Below are 12,260 nucleotides of genomic sequence, written 5' to 3'. Positions count from 1 at the left end.
GTAAAATCTCTTTCGGTTATAGAGGTGCTGGACTGAAGATTTTGCCACTTGTGTGACAGTAGAAAGCTTTTAAATGAATATATATCCCGAGTGATAAATCAATCATTTAATCATAGAATCATGACGTCTACTTCTATTTCTGTAGGTCCAGATTCTGTAGGTCTGTCCCCTTTTCTCATTTTGAGTAGTATCTTACTCAAAACTGTGACCCAGGCAATGGGGTGGCATGAGGGAGTGCAAGATGCTCCTCTTGCCATTTACCTTAATCATCATTATTAGCATGGGAGGGGATGCAGGCTAACCGTACAGGTGAGCCAGAGGGAGCAGAGAGAGGTCAGAGCCTTAGCTCTGATCTCTCAGCACGCCAAACACTGTGGGTGAACTTGATGCTTCAGGGAGCGTATGCTGCATCGGGTACAGCCTCCACACAGAATGCTCTCTCTGCGAATCACTGTTTCCTGCTCCCTGCTCAAGCTACTCTTAGGGCAACACAGCAAAGCACTGCCCATAACACAGGGCTAATGGCAAAGACATAATTGAGCTCTCCGTCAGCAGTCCTATTGACTGAACGGTCTAATTTTGGAGGAAGGCCATACTCAGTGAGAGAGTGACAGAATCTGGCATTTAGTCTTCCCCACTTCAGTTCTTTTCCCCATAAAACCGATGTTATCCAATAGTCAAAATCAGTATGTATTTTATGTTTCTGATGCCAGAAAAGCTTTTTTGTCTTCTTTAGCTGAAGATGAAAGCTTCTTCCAATAAAAAAAATGCTAGTTCTGAAATAGAAATATCTGACCCTTAATGCCAGTTTTGCGGGAAATATATACCCTTGGCTAGTGATTAAATGGCAAATTCTGCCATCCGTACTCCCACTGAGTACTAATTTATTCCAAAAACTGACCTTTTGTTTTCAATAGTACCTGAAAAAGGTGGCACAATCTGACCCCAACTGTTTAGCATAATATTTTATGTCATAACAATGTTTGTTGTGGTATTTTTAAATATTAATGTATTTCCTTAAGATTCTCAACTGTTTCTAATTTTTTCTCTTTCCCCCAAGATTCTTAGAGGTCTTGTTATCTTAACAAAAATATGAATGGATTATGACAAACAACACTGAAATTAAAACATGACTTGTAGAAATGGACCTTGTTCTCTGGATTCACAGTTCTGTACTTTCACTCCTAGACTATGCTTCCAAAAGGCTCTGAAATTGGTTTTGCCCTATATTGTCAGCTTTTTTTCTGTACATAAAGCCATTGTCTTTTTAAAATAAAATATTTGAAAATGTAAACATTTTTAACATATTTAATCTTAAACAATATTACCAATAACATCCAATGTATAGTCTCTTATCCTTCCGTATCTGAAGGTATATCTGAGCCATCTTTTCTTTAACCTCAGTATAATATGGCTGGCTTGGGGTGATATTTCTCAGCATGCTTAGCGCTATTTCCACTTCCCCTTTACTGAGAGCCAAATCTACATTAGCAACAGTGATGCGGATTTCCTCTGGAGTTCCACTAAATTCATTAATGGCATCCTGCATAATTTTAGTAGCTTCATGCTGGAATATTAAAAAATAAGTAAACTTTTAACTAAATTACTCTATTACCATCAAAGGATTAGCTGGTGCAAAATGTATTTCTTTTTAAAAGCCCCAAACCCATTTTCATTTCATATTAAACTGGAGGTTCAATTGAATCCAAAACCCTAATATTGCAAACAGTGGGACCATTGCTTTTCTTTTTGTGCTAACCAGTTTTGTCTCATTGTTACCTTCACAGTTCCCTTGTGTTTCCCCTGTCTGTTTGTTGTATCCATATGTTCAGTCTTATACTTAGATTGTAAGCTCCTCAGGGCATGTACTGTCTTTTGGTTGTGTGTTTGTACAGTGCTTACTACAGTGGGATTCTGGTCTATGACTGGTGTCTCTAGGCACTTCTGCAATGCAAATAAAGAATAGTGTGATGCTTTAAAGTCTGACAGCATGCAGTGTTATATCTGGCATTGAATAAAAGTGTTTCCTTAAGCAAAAAAGAGAACTATTGATAAAGTTAAGGCTTTATTCAGCTAATCTATAACTGAGTAACTTGCATGTTTGTGATATAGTCTATTTTTAAAATTTACTATATATAAGCAATAGTTATCTCTTTGTAAATTATGTAAATATTTCAGACAATATGTGCTATCTAACTTTGAATAGCAGACAGCAATTTGAAAGTAGGTTATTTGGGGAAAATATTCAACCTAATACCCTTTTGTTTGGAGATGCTTTATTTCAATTAACCAATTTGTCCCAACTCTAATGACAAACTTTCTCATGAGCAATATATATTTTAATTGGCAAGAGAGGGAATGTTCAGCACTTCAGAACAGCATAGACTAATTCTCCATGAAGAGACAAGAATGACACTGGAAGCTGTTGATGCTATTATTACCAAAGGAAAAAAGGCACCAATAAATCATGAGAGTTTCTTCATTGTCTATTCTCCTGATTTTTTTAAGTGTGTCAGAAGGCACTTCATTTTGGATTTATTGCAGTTGCCACATATCTCAGTTAAATGACTGATGACAAGTTTTACTACATATAATTTAATGAGCACTACAGAGGACACTATGGACTGTGCCCAAAGCACATTCTAATCACTTGATTCCAAGAAATACTGAGTGCCTACAGCTCACACTACAGTGAAAGGCACGGCTCAGGATCAGGTTCTAGACTAAGTTGAGGACAATGTATACACACATAATACACAAGATGACAGCTATACTACTGTTTCCAAATAGTATAGGTATTTTAAATTTGAAATTAGGAATTAAAATGTACCTATTAGGTCATGCAATTTTTGTTTCTAGTTAGAACTACAAATGGCCTTTTTTGAATGACTACTTACTGTGGGAATATTTAAATAGCTTTTTGAGGGTGAGATGGAAAGTTTTAGTCACACAACTTCTCAGCTATTAGTTGTAGGATCCATATATAAAACTTGCTTGCATATATATAAAACCCCTTGTTATTCTATACTGTCTGTTCTATGTAGTGAAGTACTTAGCATGTATGGTACACTACACCCCATGTGGGTGAAATCCTGGCGCCATTGCAGTCAATGGCAAAACTCCCATTAATTTCACCCAGTATTGTTAGGGGAAACCACTAAAATGTTGGCATATTCTGTATAAACATATGCTTTCAGATTAATTGCCATCAAGTACCTCACAGGTATATAGAGGACAATATTATTACATACAATAATAACATAATATATAGTGGATAATTGATAAAGTGAATGTTAACTATCCCCTCCGTGACATTTGGAATCATCTTCATTGCATTGCTAAGAAACAGGGCAATTTTCATAGCCCAGTGAAGTTATGAGCCTAATGAGACACTTGGACTAACTCTACAATTCCTAAAATTTACAGAGTATAGTCACATCATATAAAATATATGCGGAGCTTGCTATAACAAATGGACTGTATACCAAAAGGACTTCCTCTTTGGAGAGTATTTACAACTGTGCTGTTGGATTCAAAATCCCTATAGTTTGAAAAATTAAGACTCTTTTACTGTGTAAGAAAAGTATAGTTTCTGTGTGACTGCCCCCTCAAAACTGCTTAGGGAGGCCCAAGAAGATTGATTCTGTACCTTCTTCTAGATGTCTCCTTTTCCTACAAGGTCAGACACAGACCGGACATAGAAAAAGACTCCTATGGGTCAATTTACAATCATAAAATATCATATCTGCCTAATGAATTTCACAACATCTTTCAAGAGATATTTTAGCAACTAATCTAGATTACAAACATCATTCTTGTTGTGCTCTATTAATGTATGGCCTGTTTCGTTTTCCTTACCGAATTCCATTACTCTAGATTTACCTAATCAGAATGGCTCCTGACTTTTTAATTAAAATTTATGACCCATTTTCCTTACTGAAAATGTAGTTTACATTCAATTTCTTACCAGTTCCCCATTGAGTCGAAGAGCTTCTGCAAGTTCCAGATATATGGACACCCGTTCATTGGTTGTTATACTGGTACCAAAGATTCTTTTACTTTCACCTTTCTTCATATAAGGTAAATTGATAATCATTTTTAAAATTTTTATGGCTTCTGGATAATCTCCTACTTTATTCAGTGCTCTGGCCTTGATGAAGTGATACAGTGGATAATCACGAACCTGAAAAAAGTATTAAGTGTATGCTGTATGTTCATGACAAAAATTCAGTTACTTTGCAACCAGAGCCTGATCCTGCAATGATTACTTATGCAAGTACTCAAAAGTCTATTCTCAATTGCTGGTTGTCGAGAAACCATAACTGTGGAATTGTCAAGTGCACTGAAACCACTTTGACTTGGAATGCTGAATAGATGTCCTTCTGATATAGATAAATTGCTCTCAACTCAAGAATGTTCATTCAAAAATAAAACTAAGAAAATATCTCAACATCATAAACGTTGTAACCCTTTCTGTTAGGAAGGCATCTGTTACTACAGATAGGGGGAATAAAAGTGACCAATCTCAGGACATTAGACCACACCCTTTACTGTAGCTCCTCCCATACATTTGATATGGTGATAAGGAGACAGCCATGAAAGATCACTGGTTGGGGAGTACCGACTCTTCTGAAAGCACTAACATACAAAAGTGAACAAATGGGGTATGGTGGTGTATGCCACTGCTGAAGCTGGTATCAGTATATCTGCATTTCTCACTTCTGTGGAGTGTAAGTTAGTTAAGGATATTTCCTAAGAGGAAAATGTTTAGTACAACATATAAGGGATTAACTCACACAGTGTATTGTATATTGTGAACAAATACTTCCAGTAAAAAGATTTTTTGAAGTCAGTACTAGCTCTTACCTGAAAATTATGACTGACCCCCAACTCCAATGAATGAGAACACTCTCTGAAATTTCCTTGAGACAGATAGATCTGGGCCATTAGAAGATGGACATCCGCTGATGTAGGGTCCAAATCTAGACAACGTTGCAGAGTACCCTGTGCATTTTCCAACTCACCTGAAAAACAACTGACCATTTTCTTTTGTTTTTGACCTGCTTTTCTTATTAACTGTCTTAAATAAGCAACGTGAATATACTGCAAATGTAATGTCTGATATGTGCCATGATGCTGTCAGTATGTCAGTATGAGAAAAGAGCCAGAGCCTTTAACCTACGAAGAATGAGAGCATAACATAAATAAAACATGATGTACAGAGCATGTACAAAGTGCCAGTTTGTCAAATATATTCTACAGCTGGGTGGTATTCTTTACAGTCTTACATGTAGTTCTTACTGACTTTGCAGATCTGACGAAAACTCACTTGCTCTGCTTGGATCTCTGGCAGTTAAAGGAGCATCAATCAGAGAAGCCCTGCTTTGTGATGCAGGGAAATAGCATTCTGACTCCTGGAGTAAGAATCACCAGAATATTACTGTACTTCTCTCCCAGCAACCAAGAACGGGAGAGACGACAAAGGAGAGAAGAAACAACCTTCTGTTTTTTCCCCAGATGAGAAGACTGGAAATACGATGTTTAATGAGTAGGAGAGAACCACAAAATAGTTCTGGTATGATGTCTTGGCATTGTTATGACTTTTGCCTCATGCTTTTACATTATTATTTTTACTTCAAAACATTCATCACTGTAGTGTCTTGGCATCAATTTAGAAATGATAATAAATCCCTTGAGAGGGGAACTCTGACTATTGCCTATACAAATATAAACCCCATACTTTGGAGGAATATATGAGTATGTTGAGTCTCAGTGACAACACATAGGTGCAAAATCTCATTTCAGTTTACAGTGTGAAATAAAGATGTCCCACCGTGATTATATGGTGGTGTCACAACTTGGACTTCAACAATGAAGTAGCTCTCCAGTTCTTCTGTTCTCCAGTACTGCTTTGGAATCATTTTAAATAAAGGGGCATTTTTCCAGATAATTTAATTAAAGGATGGTGTAGTTCCAGCCAGGCTAGTAATGGCTCCCACAGAGACCCACCTCATTCAGTGCAGACACTCAATGGCACAAATGTCTTATATAGCTGTTGGCAGTCATTTACATTTTTTGCTCTTTCATTACAACCTCTGGAGACCGGATCTGTGCCCATAAGGCCAAGGGAATATTTAGTTGGAAATGAAACAGGAGTAGTATTTTCATCAGATCCTAGCATTTTTTTCCCACTTTTGAGAAATAGTGATAATGGCTGGTTTAATCCCAATAATTAATATATTCCTAATGATCATATTTTCTTCTCTCTCCGTTTCATTATCAGAGACCAACTAATGACAAATTTCTAAATATTTTACTACTCCTACCCTTGAAAACTGCCACTTGCATAAGCCAGTGTCAAAATCCACCTACGTTTCAAATTTTGTGGTGTAATGTAATTTCATTGGACAAACTGAGGGACACAAAGAAGCATAATACATCAAAAGGTACTAAGAGACAAGGTGGGCAAGGTAATATCTTTTATTGAACCAAATTCTGTTGGTGGGATTGTCCCAGACCTGAAGAAGAAGTCTGTAAGCTCTAAAGCTTGTCTCTCTCACCAACAGAAGCTGGGCCAATAAAAGATATTACCTCACCCATCTTTTCTCTCTAATGTCCTGGGACCAACATGGATACAACAACACTGCATACATCAAAAGGTACTAACTCAGTTTAACCCAAATTTTCAGAATGTGTTCTAGCAGTCAATGAGTCTTAAGCTTAATCATTTCTTAGCATGTAAATTTTTATTTTTATTTGGATTTAACAACATGGTCTTGTCTTACCTGATAAATATTTAACTTGTGCCATTAGATAAAGAGGCTCCAGCATACCAGGAGCAGCTTTAACCACTGGATTCAAAATTACAGCTGCTTGTTTAAGAAAAGGAGATACAATTTGACCGGGTGACCTAGGCTATGAAAAATTAAGAATTAGACTGGCCTTACTACATATTTTCCAGAAGTGTAGTATACAGAGTACCATTTCAAAAGAAAATATATTGGTGTCTAGTCTCTCCTCCATTTCTACATATATCGCCTCATAAGATCAATGAAAGTTATGGGCATGTATTCTGCAGAAATTAAACATCTAGATTTCTAAATTACAATATCAAAGTTAAATATAAACAGATAATAAATCAATACTAAATATTTAATCTAGAATAATTCCCACCTGTTTGGGACAGAAGATTAAATATTCCTTCACGATTTCAATCAGGAACATGGGGTTTAGTTTTTCATAGTATTCCATGCTCAGAGGAAGGCCATGCAAAGCAGAAAAATGAAGTTCTGCAGCTTCATTCAGAAGGGCAGTTGCAACTGGTTCATTCTTGTTTTTCTTTGAAGCAATAACTGCCTGAAGATAAACTAGAACCTGTGAAAAGGAAAATTCCCATATTTTACTATATTAGGACAAATGCTGTCTTTAGATAAGTGCACATAACTCCAGTGGATTTCAGGGCAAACACAGAGTGATCATCTGAAGGTAGTTTAGGCTACTTATATCCGTTTACATCAAATTGTGTGTTTTATTTTGGGAACTATCCCATCCCTTGTCTAAATGTTGGATCTTTAGGGCTTTGTATAATCATTTACGTCCACGCAAATAAGTAACAAATGAGTGTAAAACACTACTAAATCATAAGATAAGCATGTGCTTTAAGTGCTTTGCTAGACTGGGGGTAAAGTACTCAGCATCTTGCATGACTGAACCACAGATGGTGTTGCACCTTAGAAGCATTCAGAAACTACAGCTAGAGCAGAATGTGGTCCACTTGTTAAGAAGCATCCCCCAATGGGTGCACATTACATGTGTATTCCAGGGTCTGCACATCCATTTCCAGATGAACACTGACATTGATTTTGACCTATAAATTCCTAAATGGCAGGGACTATCTGCTTAAAAGACTGTCTCTTTCCCCATGTGATACAAAAGCAATTGCAATCATAGCTGCAGCTAACAACCCTGATTAAATGAAAGGAGGCTGGCAGTAGTGTTTTCTGTGCAGGATCCTTGATTCTGGAACATTTTTCTCACCTTGATCTTCTAGAGCCCAGATTTGGTAGCCTTCAGAACATCCTTCAAGACTTAGCAGTCCCTTCCTGCTTTTCCCAAGGAGGACGAATTGTGGGGGGGAATGGAGTTGAGAAAGTTTTTAGACAGTCTAGTTCTGAAGATTGATTGAATATATTTTGTTAATGTTTGTGGGACAGATTCTGTCAGTCAATGAAGTTAATCTGGATTTACACCAGCATAACTGCACAGAATTTTAAAGGTGTTCAATGTGCCTGGAACATGTGTAGAAATGAAGAACAAAAATAAAGAAAACAATTGTATTTCTATATCTAACCGCAGATTTTCCAATGGACTGCTGAACTTCCTTTAAGAATTCCAGCTGGTGCTCTGCTTCATCCAGCTTCCCTTCCAGCACCTGGCACCAAATAATACCTGTAATACAACATTAATACAACAACATGTCAAGTGCTTAGAAATACAATAAAAAGGACATTTAACCACAACAATAAAAAAGGTACACAAGCACCCTGTGTGCATGAGATTGGATTCTTTGGACCAGCAATGTTCATTGGGCTGTTCGTGCACCCTGCGTATCCATGAGCCCTTCATTCAAGGGCATAAAGGGTAGCGAAGCCCCAGCTTCCACTCAGTTCCTTCACCAATACAGAATCCCAAGTTTAAAGAGCTCTGCATTAGCAAGAAGGGCAGGTTATGGGATCCATGTGGACAAAACATCTTGAAGAACCACAGTTACTCTAAGGTAAGTAACCGTTTTTTCTTCAGGTATTTTTTCATACAGATCTCATTCTGATTGGCACCGTAGCAGACATTTAGTGGATCCTTCCACCAGAGTAGTGGTGATAGGATATTCTCAGTAATGACTACTTGCAGATTCACGCCATCTGTTTAGCTGATAGACTAACTTTAGTAATCGCTGGAGTGGACAGAGACATAACACGGCGGTGTCATGTCTGTACAAGAGGTCACATGACCCAGAAGTCTGAGAGAGACTTTCACTGATGTCCTTGGCTGAATCTTAAGATCTGATATCAGATGACTCGTGGTGTCAAACCACTCTTGAGGGAGACAAACCCTTGCTGACTTTGAATCAAGAAGCAACTCTATAAACTGGTGACAGTGATTGGTGCCAGGACACAGTCTTAGAGCAGTACTCTTTCCTACCATGGGCAGGAGGAGCAACTGACTGACCCAAGGGGATCTGTGTGACGATGTCAGTAGACTTTGTTGAGGTGCTAGGTGTCTTCGAGTCCAAGGAAACTCAGGATCCAGGACCACTGGCTAAATAGAGTTTTGAAGCAACAGGACCTTCTTTTCACAAAGGGGTCTCAGAACCAGGCACACCTTTTATTTAGCACTTTAACAAAAATAATTTCAATCAGACGTCTCTAGCCTGTTAGGTGACATTTGAAAAAAATCTACAGAGCAAATATTTTTCAGGGACGTGTCCCTCTAAGGCCAGAAACACACTTAACATACCCATCATTTAAGGGGATAGCTGCCACACAGGCTAGAAGGATTTTAAAATCTGGAGACTTAGCTTCCATCACAGGGATGGTGCCTAAGTATAGTACCAAGGTAATGTGAGGAAACTAAAATTCCTCCCACCTTTGTTAAAAGAGCCAATGGCCTAACTAGGTACTAATAACTATAAGAACTAACACTAACGGTCAGAAGAATGAGAAAGATACAGCTACAGGGTAAACAGGACACAAAGGAAGTTCCATCTTGCCGCCACAGGTTGTAAGAAGGAACTGAGTGGCAGATGGTCCCTTTCCATCCTTTATGCCCTTACGTGAGGGGCTTGAGGACATGTAGGGCACAAGTGCAGACTTACAGGCCACTGCTGAACAAATCTGATCTGATGTGCATGGAGCATATGCACACCTATAGTACAGTCCGTGTTGGCAAATACTAAAAAAGTTCTTTCTAAATTGATAAAAAAAAAAAAAGTTAAATTGATCTGTACTCCACATTATTATCCAAACTGAACAATCTATCACTAATCACCAAAACACTTTTGCATGTCCTTAACTTTAGGCATGTGCTTGAGTCTTAGCTTCAGTGGAATTTTAAAATGTGTTTAAAGTAGGGCTGTCAAGCAATTAAAAAATTAATCACGATTAATAATGCGATTTAAAAAATTAATCGCAATGAATAGTGCAATTAATTGCACTGTTAAAGAATTATACAATACCATTTATTTAAATATTTTGGATGTTTTCTAGATTTTCAAATATATTGATTTCAATTACAACACAGAATACAAAGTGTACAGTGCTCACTTAATATTTATTTTTGATTACAAGTATTTGCACTGTAAAAAACCAAAAGAAATCGTATTTTGCAATTCACCTAATACAGGTACTGTAGTACAATCTCTATCATGAAAGTTGAACCTACAAAAGTAGAATTACGTACAAAATAAACTGCATTCAAAAATAAAACAATGTAAAATTTTAGAGCCTGCAAGTCCACTCAGTCCTACTTCTTGTACAGCCAATCACTCAAACAAAACAAGTTTGTTTACATTTGCAGGAGATAATGCTGCCCGCTTCTTGTTTACAATGTCACCTGAAAGTGAGAACAGGCGTTCTCATGGCACAGTCATAGCTGACGTCGCAAGATATTTACGTGCCATATGCACTAAAGATTCATAAGTCCCTTCATGCTTCAACCACCACTCCAGGGCACATGCTTCCATGCTGATGATGGGTTCTACTTGAGAACAATCCAAAGCAGTGTGGACCATGTTCATTTTCATTATCTGAGTCAGATGCCACCACCAGAAGGTTGATTTTTTTTTTGGTGGTTCGGATTCTGTAGTTTCCGCATCGGAGTGTGGAATATGCTCCACACCCCCTCCCGATCAGATTTTGGAAGGCACTTGAGATTCTTAAATCTTGGGTCAAATGCTGTAGTTATCTTTAGAAATCTCACATTGGTACCTTTTTTGCATTTCGTCAAATCTGCAGTGAAAGTGTTCTTAAAATGAACCACATGTGCTGGGTCACCATCCAAGATTGCTACAACATGAAATATATGGCAGAATGCACGTAAAACAGAGCAGGGGACATACAATTCTCCCCGAAGGAGTTCAGACACAAATTTAATTAATGCTTTTTTTTTTTTAAACGAGTGTCATCAGCATGTCCTCTGGAATGGTGGCCAAAGCACAAAGGGACAAATGAATATTTAGCATATCTGGCACGTAAATACCTTGCAATGTCGGCTACAAAAGTAGGAGCATTGTCAGCAGATCGAGAGAAGTGATTATTCCCCTCTATTCGGCACTGATGAGGCCACATCTGGAGTATTGCGTCCAGTTTTGGGCCCCCCACTACAGAAAGTATGTGGACAAATTGGAGAGAGTCCAGCGGAGGGCAAGGAAAATGATTAGGGGGCTGGGGCACATGAATTATGAGGAGAGGCTGAGGGAATTGGGCTTATTTAGTCTGCATAAGAGAAAAATGAGGTAGGATTTGATAGCAGCCTTCAATTACCTGAAGGGGGGTTCCAAAGAGGATGGAGCTAAGCTGCTCTCAGTGGTGGCAGGTAACAGAACAAGGAGCAGTGGTCTCAAGTTGCAGTGTGGGAGGTCTAGGTTGGACATTAGGAAAAACTATTTTACTAGGAGCGTGCTGAAGCACTGGAATAGGTTACCTACACAGGTAGTGGAATCTCCATCCTTAGAGGTTTTTAAGGTCAGGCTTGACAAAGCCCCAGTTGGGATGATTTAGTTGGCGTTGGTCCTGCTTTGAACAGGGGGTTGGACTAGATGACCTCCTGAGGTCTCTTCCAACCCTAATCTTCTATGATTCTAAGAAGAGGACAGCATTATCTCCTGTAAATGTAAAAAAACTTGTTTGTCTTAGTGATTGGCTGAACGAGGAGGACTGAGTGGACTTGTAGGCTCTGAAGTTTTACATTGTTTTGTTTTAGTACACTTTTTATGTCAGTTACAAAACAGAATACAATTTATATGAAAATGTAGAAAAGCATCCAAAATATTTAATAAATTTCAATTGATATTCTATTTTTTAACAGTGCGATTAAAACTACGATTAATTGCGATTAATTTTTTTGAGTTAATCGCGTGAGTTAGCTGCAATTAACAGCTCTAGTTTAAAGTTAAATAACTGTTTAAGTGCTTTGCTGAACTGGGGCCTATCTTGCAAGGTACTAAGTGTTACGTGCCCTCAACTGACGTTGATTTCAGTGATAAA

The 12,260-nt window shown here is 38.0% G+C and overlaps 1 protein-coding gene across 2 annotated transcripts in view; it reads right to left on the bottom strand.

Annotated features, from left to right (window-relative positions):
* TTC21A (tetratricopeptide repeat domain 21A) overlaps window positions 1–12,260 on the bottom strand; it is a 60,550-nt gene that overhangs the window by 29,887 nt on the left and 18,403 nt on the right. For both annotated transcript variants that reach the window (XM_043541610.1, XM_007059437.4), the window contains 6 exons: window positions 8,351–8,448; window positions 7,174–7,374; window positions 6,786–6,915; window positions 4,867–5,024; window positions 3,968–4,183; window positions 1,329–1,567 (listed from right to left, as the gene is read on the bottom strand). In XM_043541610.1, the coding sequence (XP_043397545.1) occupies window positions 1,329–1,567; window positions 3,968–4,183; window positions 4,867–5,024; window positions 6,786–6,915; window positions 7,174–7,374; window positions 8,351–8,448 (1,042 nt within the window). The remainder of the gene's footprint in view (window positions 1–1,328; window positions 1,568–3,967; window positions 4,184–4,866; window positions 5,025–6,785; window positions 6,916–7,173; window positions 7,375–8,350; window positions 8,449–12,260) is intronic.

This window comes from Chelonia mydas, chromosome 2 (genome assembly GCF_015237465.2).
Source record: "Chelonia mydas isolate rCheMyd1 chromosome 2, rCheMyd1.pri.v2, whole genome shotgun sequence".
Lineage (NCBI taxonomy): Eukaryota > Metazoa > Chordata > Testudines > Cheloniidae > Chelonia > Chelonia mydas.
This window is presented reverse-complemented; position numbering and strand designations above follow the sequence as displayed.